This window comes from Medicago sativa, chromosome 1, assembly GCF_051527215.1.
Source record: "Medicago sativa cultivar Bolivia chromosome 1, Bolivia_mono, whole genome shotgun sequence".
Lineage (NCBI taxonomy): Eukaryota > Viridiplantae > Streptophyta > Magnoliopsida > Fabales > Fabaceae > Medicago > Medicago sativa.
Genome location: NC_140749.1, coordinates 80,576,062 through 80,586,873, shown reverse-complemented (window position 1 = coordinate 80,586,873; position 10,812 = coordinate 80,576,062). Strand labels below are relative to the sequence as shown.

Here is a 10,812-nt window from a genome sequence, read left to right as displayed (position 1 = left end):
GGAAAATTTTTTAGGGACTAAAAGTTAAGGAAAATTTTAGAGGGATTAAAACGAAAAGTTGGTATATTTATAGGGACCAAAAACATATTTAACCCAAAAATAAATGATCTATTTACAGGTAATATTTTAATGCTTTACCACTATTAAGCTCGAGTGGAAAACAAATCGGTCAAAATCTTAGAAAATTTGAGGAAGAAAATATATTAATTTTGATGTCATCTCGATGTGATTTTGAAAAATGGAGGAAGAAATTATTTGTCAATCTCCCTTCAAGCTCCCATACCACACTGAAGGTATAATTAGTAGAAATATTGTAAAGGGGGATTTCAAGGTATGGAATAAACAAAGCAGCCATTTAATTTTCCAAGGTGGGTGACGGTCTGTTACTTAGTATATACAATCAAAATCAACAACACACTTCCTACAATGTCCAATCATTTGCCATAAACTGAAATAGGCTACAGACAAAAATAGTTCCCATGCAATTCATTCCAGAATCCCAGATGGTCTTATTGAAGAACAAGATTCCTATCTTTCCAATTAAGTGACCCTCTTACAAAATCAACAGAGGAAGATTTTATAGCACCATAAAGCTTTCATCAGAGAGCTCAGTGCTTCATCCTAGACTAGAAAAACTCTTAGGCATAGCATTGGTTTGACATCATCAGATTAACTTGCTTCTCTGAACCAAGAAAAGCCTCAAAAGACAGAAATGCACGCATTAATCAACCTAGCTTTTCCATGAATGTTTCAACCAAGGTTTGGCCATTGACTATTTTTGTTGTTGCAATAATTAAATCATATGCCATGTTTTCCTGCAAGACAAATCATATAAAAAATTAGGAGACAAAAACAAGAGAATATAAACCTAAAGCCTAGATCATTTTGAATAAAGTGTTATGATATAAGGAAGGGGTTACTAATTAGTTTTCTCTTTTTGTATTTCATGTAATAGTTTTCTCCTCTTGTATTTCATGTGTGTGATGTGTTGGAAATAATATTGTGAACTGGAAGATATATTCTATCCCTACTTTGGGCCCTTGAGGTTCTGTATTGTAAGTAACTGCCATGAACTAACCACTGAAAAAAGCCTGTTTGATGATAAACACAAATGGTTTTATATAAAACGTTCGTCCTTAGTCAAGAGTTCCAAATGGTTCAAATCAACTCAAACCACCAGTTTTTTCCTAGTTGATTTTAACCTTCAATATTAGAGTTATATTTACTATCTAGATTAAAGGGTATGCTGGACCAGATGAAAGCAAAATGATGCATACGACATAAGCAATATCATTAGGGATATCTTAGCAGGAAATCATTTACAATAAATAACCCAAACCAACTTGAGGAACTACAAAATCTTGAACCAGCTGCATTCAAGAGTTCTGTTGATCTAATTTCTAATCTAAGTTTAGTCTCCGGGGTTGCCTAGGTTTGTCACCCGTCGTCTCTCATAAATATATCAAGAAATCATTCACGAAAATAAAGCTTATGAGAATGTATTTGGAAATAATTTTATTTTTAAATGAAACTCTCTGTTTGGGAAGTTACAAAATAAGAATTGATTGACTTGATGGTTCGGGTGAATGAGTTAAGGAGAGAGTTAAAAATGGGAAACAATAAACACACCTGAGCACTGAGAAATCGAAGAGCAGAAATCTCCGCAAATGTAACACCCCCAACAAAGACAACAAGCACCAGGGAACGCCTTCCATCGGGTACCCTGTAATATGTGTGGTGTCAAACTAAAAGGGAACTTGACAAAATTCCAAGATTTCTTCATTTCAGATTACAAATTGACACACCAATGTTAAATACAAATCATCCGGTTCTAATAACACTTTTCAAGAACTTACGCCCAAAAACTGAAAGCAAATGAAAATGATAGAAATCATTCCCACAGTTGGGATATTTTTCCAGGCAATAAACCTCAGCTATGATTCTAATAATATCCTCCTCCTCCACAATCACAACTCACAAGTAAAAAGTTTTGGACAATTTTGAAACGTTTAACTTTGCGATATGACAAAGACATTTACACAGATTCGTAAGTACTGAATTATTATTATTATTATTTATAAAATAAAATAAAAAATAAAAATAATAAACATTTTTCTGATGGTTATATTTGTAGGCATTTAATTGATGATTAAGAGAGAGATGCAAAATCTCAAAAAGTGGCATTGTTCGAACATACTTATCTATGCTGTTTGAAACCCCATAGAAAGTATCAAATGATGGGCTGTTTGAGAATCCACCCTGTACGTGCCATAAAGCAAGCAAAACATAAAATATAATTAGGAAAAGGAAATGGAATGTTAGTCATGATGTGACCTTCATTCAAATAAACTTTCAAATATAACATGAGAAAACACATTTGAAAAGAATTGCAGTAGATCAACTTGACAAGTACTAACCCTTCTAGTTTCCAAATGAGGTCCAGGCAACAGTTTCAAAACTTCTTCAACAGGACGCCTGAAAGATCAATTATTATATTCAGACTTGAATCGGTTTCATTATCCAAACATAGAAATTCACTTCAAACTTTAACGCAATTAATTAACTAATCAATAGGCAGCAAGGAGAAAGCAGATAGTATATATTTAGTATCCAAAGCTTCACATTTTCCCTTTTGGTGTACTATACTTAAAATATACTATCTGTTTTCTCCTTGCTGCCTATTCATTAGTTAAATATGATAAAAAGCTTCATATTTTCCTTTTGGTGTACTATACTTAAAATATACTATCAGCTTTCATGACAGATTGTTTGGAGGTGTTTCTCTGTTAGATTTTTTTTATGAATATGCAGTCGTGCAGGAAGAATTCAGCATGCCTTGTTGCAGGACTCTCAGTATCTTAGGCTATGTTTGGGAGTTTAGAAGGAGAGGAGACGAGACAGCTTTCGGAAAAAGGAAGGAAGGAAAATCCCCCAACTTGAAAGGGGGGTCTATTTTTCCTCATAATACAAAATGTCAGGAAAATCCCCCAACTAAGCAACTTGAAAGGAGAACTTCCAAAACATATTTGAGGAGGATTTGCAGGGGTTTGAATAAATTCTTAAAATCCTTTCAATATTTTTATAATACTCTCAAAACTAAAAATATATTAATCATAAGGTGGAAAATCTCTCCCCTCCCCTCCCTTCCCCTCCAAACACCCAATCATAGCCTTAGTTTCTAGGTGTTTCTTTTGAGTTTTCTTGTGAAAATGTATTATCTTCTATAACTATACTCTTCTATCCATCCTTTGCAAAAAAATCCTTTCAGTCAAAAATAATCGTCAGACTTCAAAATCTAAATGAGCTAAGCAGCTGAGCACAATGACATGCATCAAGTAAACATTGGAGTTCACTCTCAACATGCCTAATTCATAGCTCAAAATATACCGCAAACGGTATCAGGTATTGAGATATCATTGTTTGTATATTTACACCAAAGACCTGATTTCTTACTATAATTGAAAGCGCAGGATGTGTAACATTGTAAATTGTAATCTAGAGTTCTTTACGGTCAGCACTTGATAGAGCAGAGATATGAATTGTAAAATTAAGCGATATTAAAAGATGAAAGAGATGAATTTGTATTATTAATGGGTGAAGAAATAGATGAACAATCTGCAAAATGCAGCCAAGAGCAATGCTCCTCAGTGAGAAATTCACAGCCTACCCATATCAGGTTTAACAAACTCAATCCTAACTTTCTCATTCCCCTCACAAACCTACTTATTAGGAGAATCTACTACTATGTGCAGCTCACCACTCACACGTTCTCCACACTATTTTTCTTCTTTTTCCTAGTGTAAACCCTCCATACTTTGGGCCTCTCATTATTAAAGCCCACCAGCACATCACCCTCAACAGAATCCGGCCCAATCTAAACTCCTATCAGCACTGATCCACTGCTACCTAAGATTTCTAGCAGTAACGCATTCAACAAAATTTTCAGTTCCATGAGCTATAGTTCTTTATAAATTTTTAAATAAAACTAAATTTGTAGGTAAATTTTGAATTAAGAAAGTCAAATGCCATGCACAACAAAAACTGGGAAGATCTCCAGTATTAAAAACCGATCATTACCATCCAGATCGAATGGCGTGCTGGATAAGACGAATGCTAAGAGGTGCATATCCCGAGAAGACGTAAGCAATATCGTTGGGGCTGTCCAGTAGAAAATCATTACAAGAGTTAGTAAAATAACTCAAGAAGTAGAAAGTGACAATTTGAAAGACCATGTGAGAGACTTCACAGAATTGTGCGTCTGCATATGAACCATGTTCTATATAAACCTAAACAATTTAATAAAAAAAATATAAGTGCAATAAGCATCATAAATTTTAACAGATATGGACATGTAGAAAGATTTGGAATGCTAAATCCTAAATTTTCTATTATTTCACAATGTACAAATACGTGTACCATATTTTATTTGAGTCACATAAATATCCATCACCATGTTTCCATAAATGATCTAAATGGTGGCCATGAACTTAATACGGAATTTATGAACATAAAAAGCGTCTACGGAACACATCATCTAGAAGATATTACTTGGCTGTATCAGTGTCTTCGACCACAAGCTGCAGGGTACGTTTTATAGTAAGCCAGTTGCTTTTTGACTCCTAAAAGGATCAAGTGAAGATTAATGTTAATTATTAAACAACGAATATATAAATGGATTTTTCCTTGCAAGTAAAAACTAGTGTATTATACCTGCTTTTTGAAGAGTCCGGCTTTCTCTAAATTATTTAGTGTTGCTATGTGCTCAAATCCATAGCTGTGCAGAAGCTCTCTCCTAAATTAGAAGTTACAAATATATAAGGCAACATTAAGTACTTAAAGAAAATCTGATAGTATAGTGTACAGAAGACAAAATGAGAATACAATCATAGGTTAGTCATTCCAACGACCTAGAAAAGTAACAAAATCGATAAGGGCTAGAATTAAGGATCAACAAAGCATGCAAGCTTGCCTGAAGTAGTCAAAATGCTTCTTTGGCAACCCAGCATTAGTGATAGAAAATAGGACTAGAAGACGTAGGACTGTTGTTAAAGGCTCCTGCTTATGGATCAATTCTTCAATATACTCAAAGCATCTGCATACATGAATGACATAAGTTTTATACTATAGAAACTTCCGTACATAAAAAATCTAAGAACAATAATGCATCACCACCTAGTCAACTACAGTAACCTAGATAACAATGTAACATTAATTGGTTTTATCAAACCTTTCATATTCTAAATCCATTCTATGTAATTTCGAGTCCGCATGTAAGTATAAGTTGCTAGATCTACATACAATAGGCTAGAAATTAAATAAATTCAAGTATTATCAACAGAACAAAGAGTTATTGTTTATTATACCCGAGACTGTTATAGAACAACAGGTATTTTAGGCTCTGTTTGGCCAAAATATGGTAAAAATATAAGTTAGGAAATCAACTATCACCTAACTCATAGTGAAGGATAAATGAAAAACATGTGAGAGAGTGGTAGAGTTTATTTTTATTTTTAGTTTAAAAGAGGGTGAAGAGAACTAAAATCAAAATAATAATGGTAAAAGTGAGAAAGATATAGCCATAAGTTACAGCTCAAATGCTACTTGAGAGGTAGCATTTAGTTAAACAAGCTTATAGTCATGCCAAATAGACTACAAAGTAGCTTATTGACCTTACCAAACAGAGCCATATCCAATTTTAAAACTTAATTTATATAAACTACTCTAATTAGCAGTTAGAAGTAAAAAACATAGGATACCGACACTGATACATACTCCCTCCGGTCTAGAATATAAGCAAAAGGGTGCTCATATCTTTTGGTCTAAAATATAAGTAAATATACCTTACTTTCACTCTACTTAATGATGTATATCCTAAAATACTATGAAGCACAGACACCTCTATGTTTATTAACCCATCATAAACTTTAGCATCAGGACCTCCAAAACAGGATAACAAAATTGCCATAGCCCGCTCGAATCATAATCATATATAGGTATCTAAATTCTATCAAATTAAAATACAATACCATACAAAACTAACTCACATGTCATAACTCTGGGACTCAATAATTGTATGCTCCATATCAAGCTGGCCAAGAAAAGAAGGCTTTGACGTGAACGTTGATAGATGCTGAGCGAGATTTATGTGCCTCTGGCAAAAAATGTAAACAATATTATGATCTGATTCTTATTATGAGGATCCTACTAAAGAAATTTCAACATTATAATGATATTTTTTCTTACTGTCATCTCTGGCAATGAGTTTAGCTTTTTTACAAAGTCCTTCAACTCTGAAACTGACTGCGTCTGGATATCATGAAAAGAAATATATCAGAAACTACTTACAAATTGATTTTAGTATTCAAAAGTTTATAAGAACTTCTTTTTTTTTAAGGAAGGAACTTATTTAAATATTGCTGAATTCTAAAGCCACCGAGTTTTAAAGCACAAACACCATATGCAAATCTCAAACAGCAATTTATTTCACTGATTAAATATTGCTTCTATCAAACAAACATACAACTGTATAAAGTATAGCAGTAAAACTATTAAGAGTACTTGATGTCTTAGATCTCCAGAGAAAGAAAAGGAAATACCAAACTTGAGTGGATTCATTGGGATTAATTTACATGAAAAGTGGATCTCAGAATATTTTTCTTTATTTTTACAAAATCAACAGTAAAATCAAGGCTCAAGTGTAAGATCATCTACTCACTGTTGTTGTCATATCTGTATAGTCTTGCTTCATGGATGTTGCTTTTTGACGCAAAATCTGCAATACTGCAGACAGCAACTAAGAAAATAGATCTACAAGGGAACCAAAGATACAGCATGTGTGTGCGTGTGTGTTTGAAAGAGAGATGGGGAGAGAGAGATTAAGACAAAACTATGATATATATGAGGTAAAAATGAATCAACCTGGACAACAACTTCAAAGTTGAGATCCCGTATCTCCTTAAAAAGCTTGTCACTAACACAGACATGCAAGTAAATATTATTTTAAGAAATAATATCAGCAAAAGGTAAATGAAAAAAAAAGAAAAAACGTGTACAGAAACAGAAAATGGATGTCTGACTAAATACACAAGCGCCAAAATAGAACAAATGCCACATCAGCATATTGCTTGTAACTGCCTCAAAGTTAGTTATCAGTGGTGTAGGATTAGTTTCACTGTGGCGAAGGATAAACATCTATATAAACACTCCGTAACTTGATCTTCGAATCAAGATTTTCATATCAATCAATATCAAAACATTTCCTTTACTTTCTCTAATAATAACACAGACCATGCAAGTAAATTTTATTTTAATGAATATTACAAGAAAATGAAAAATAAAAGGTGTAAAGAAACAAAGCGGATTTTGAGCTATCGTTTGAAAGAGGTCTCAGAGAAGAGAAAAGGAGCACATCTAGAAACACATATTTCTTTTTAATATACATATACAATAACATAACAAAGAATAATAGTAATGAAGGCACAATTAAAGGTTAAAATACTTTTTTACTAAATATCATGATATGGAGTGAATATGAATTTCCTTTAATAAAAGTAAAAATGTAAAGGATGATAGAAGTGAAAGCTTCTTAAAGTTAACTCATTTTTACTACAACAATAACATTTACCCAAAACCAAACCTTATCCCATAAGTGGTGTTGTTCAACATAGATTAATTAATGTCATTGGGCACTAAAAAAGAATGCAACATATAGTTGTAATCCGTTTGTTTGCTTGAGTTAGCTTCTGAAACATTGTATATGCATGAGTTTTGGTGCGTGAAATAGTTATGCAGAAAATCATTCTGAAATTAGTCATAATATAGGTATCAGCAGGTATCTAGAGGGATTCAACATTTGACAAAGCAAACTATTGTTTTTTTTGTTTTTGCATGTCTACTCTACAGCCTCTCTGAGTGTCGTTTGCGAAAGGCAGTCATAGGAACGTGCGCTTCTAGGGTTCCAATGATACCCCAATCACACACCTAAGCGTTAAGTGTGAGAATATAGAAGTTGCAGTTAGTAAGGTGACAACCAATATCGCTGTAACTAACTCACAGAGTTGCTGTAGATTAAGTCATTGTTAGTGAATGATAAGGCCAGCTATATATAACTATTGGCACCATTTGTAATTGTAATCAGAATCATTTCATTACAAACGAGGTTCTGAAATTATGACTCTCTTGAGGATTGGAAGAGTGGCAAAAAAAATGATATATACCCCTTATGTCATTGAAAAAATGCATTACATCGCAAACTAGATGAGCAAGCGAATAAAGTAACCTACCTTGAATTAAGTGGGACTTTCGTTTTCTTTCCTTCTTGTTGAAGACCCAAAATAGATGCATCAATCTCAACAGAACCATTGTTGATGTGCAGAAACTGCAACGATACAAATTCAGTAAATAGAAGTAAAACAGCCGTGTTTTCAAACCTATTTGCACGTAGTATAGTAACATTTTTCTCATGACCAACTCATGGCAGTACAATAATCCATCAACCCAGTGTACAACTTTAAAACTCCTTGACCGAACACCGTTAGAAAATTTTCCTTATTCAAACTTGCAATATCAAAAAGGAACAAAGGGAATATTATCAAGAGAAAAGCCTAAAAAAATAACAGTGATAAAAAAAAAAATTATGCAATAAATATTCGTTCCAAAGATGTAGGCTGTTTTTGCATTAACTTGCCTCGTCAATTAGCCCCTCATACGTTAACTGGGAACACAAAGGAGTAACCATGTCCACCTGCATTCAAAGCATAAGTTAAACAACCATCATCCGTGTTGAATCCAAACAAATGTAATAGCAAGACCTTAAAAGGACATACAATTAAAAATGTAAAAGTGCAAGTGGAATTACCTCTCTATCTAAGAGGATTACTGTATTTATCTCTGGCACAGCCATCTGAACAAAGAGAAGATAATAATAGGATTACGGTGTATTTTAAATGACTACAATTTCATAAATTTGCTTTTGTTTATTCTTTGGCTATAAGAGAAAACAGAGTAGTGCATGATTACATCAGATGAGTTAACCGGTTCCTCAGCTTCCATTCGGTTTAAGATGTCTGCAATACGCACAGATGCTTTTCCTTTTGCCCTCACATGTGGTATCACTCCAAAAGAAAACTAAAAGATAAAATCAAATGAAACAATCACAGTTAACAAAACACATTAGAATCATGTTAGACTTCATGTTCATGATATGTTGAATTGAAGTTGATGTTTATTCAAGGGAGAATTCTATTGGACTCTCTCTTTTTGTTTGATGTTAAATGTTACATGGTTAAAGCTTCCGCGTTAAAAAAAACAAACAGCATGATGGATTCAAAACTACAACCTCTAGTTTGTGAATGGCCTTTGCAATATGCCAAAGTGAGCTTGCATCACCGTCAACTTGGCATTCCTAGCACATAGAGAAGGCAAACAAGCATAAATAATTAAGCAAAATACTACATGCAAGAAACTAGAAAGTTAAAAATATAACACTGAAAGAAACACGATAAATCAATCACAAGCAGTAGTAATAGCAGCATACTTTGTAAGAAAGATCAAGTTCAAATGATAGTACATCCTCATCCATTGCCACCATATACAAGGGATATTCCCCTATTGTAATCATATGATGTAATTTTTCATCCTCGAGAACCTGCACACGAACAACAATCATTTTACATTGTCCACGTCAAGATCTCGTGCTTTAAAAAGAAAAGCATTATGCTAAAGTCAATGTAAAATGATTGATTTCCAAGGAAAGCTTACTTTCTCGCAGGCAACAGTGCGTCGGGGAACAAAATAAACATGATATTCTCTTTGTAGTCCTTTTGATATGTCGTCATGAATATTAGAGCATATGAATCTCATCAAATTAAGTTGAGAGCGCACAAGGAAAATCACTTTGTTACAGTCACTTTGAATTGGCTCAGCTGAAAGATGCCGCAACTCAACTCCTTGCTCCTGTTAATGAGTTAAATGTCATAATTCTTTCGAGGGTACACAGAAATGTTAAATCATATTATAACACAATAAAAACAACGAAGGGTCTGTTCGAATTGGCTTATTTGAACTTAAATAGCAGCAAAACCACATGTGATACTGTCTGGGAGAGCTTTTAGAAACAACTTATGACATGTTCATAAGTTGTTTTCAGCTTAATCTCCATAAGCTCTCCATATACTGCTTTATCTTATGTTTTGTTACAGAAATAGCTTATACATACACACTAATAAGTTAAATGCTTAATTACGATATTTATCAAAACATGATGTAACTCTAGCATTGTATTGACTAGAAAATAAGAATTAACAAAATAAAAAACAGTAAATGACAAGTAAGGTAAAGAAAAATGCCTTGAGAATGGAAGTTTGTATGGTAAGCGAGAGAGAGTCACCAAGCTTGGGATCAATCACCAAACACTTCTTTCCTCGAACCTGCAAAATCACAGACGGTTCAGAAATCAATGATCAGTGCCGTAAAATGAATAGAAAGCAAAATCAAACAAATTTCGGAGTTCGGAAGAAATTACATTCTTGAGGATGTTGATGAGTTCCTTTTGAGATTGTTCCCTGAAATGCAATCAAAAAATTAAAATCAAAATGAAAAGTTAGATTAAGATTAAGATGAAAAGTGAAATTGGAATTGGAATTGGAATTGAAATTGACCTGATGGATGTGAGATTAACGGGAGCATTATCAAGGTTCGGAATCTGAGCCATTGTTGATAAACAATTACAAACTTCGTTTTACCAAGCTTCGATTCGATTATTCAATGGAGAATCATTTCAATTTCATCTTCAGTTCTATGTTCAACTCGTGT

General features: G+C 33.4%; 1 protein-coding gene across 1 annotated transcript; it reads right to left on the bottom strand.

The window, feature by feature from the left end:
* Nucleotides 1-334: 334 nt before the first annotated feature.
* On the bottom strand, nucleotides 335-10,790 carry ATVPS33 (Sec1/munc18-like (SM) proteins superfamily). Its single transcript, XM_085739651.1, has 22 exons — nucleotides 10,659-10,790; nucleotides 10,523-10,562; nucleotides 10,347-10,427; nucleotides 9,760-9,954; nucleotides 9,536-9,646; nucleotides 9,338-9,403; nucleotides 9,019-9,126; nucleotides 8,858-8,902; nucleotides 8,687-8,743; nucleotides 8,283-8,377; nucleotides 6,919-6,970; nucleotides 6,716-6,772; nucleotides 6,244-6,306; nucleotides 6,045-6,151; nucleotides 4,970-5,092; nucleotides 4,711-4,792; nucleotides 4,549-4,619; nucleotides 4,078-4,158; nucleotides 2,418-2,475; nucleotides 2,198-2,259; nucleotides 1,630-1,723; nucleotides 335-815 (listed from the first exon to the last, which is right to left on the bottom strand). Exons 1-22 carry the CDS (start codon nucleotides 10,709-10,711, stop codon nucleotides 726-728), a joined length of 1,791 nt encoding a protein of 596 aa, XP_085595777.1. The 5' UTR covers nucleotides 10,712-10,790; the 3' UTR covers nucleotides 335-725.
* Nucleotides 10,791-10,812: the final 22 nt, after the last annotated feature.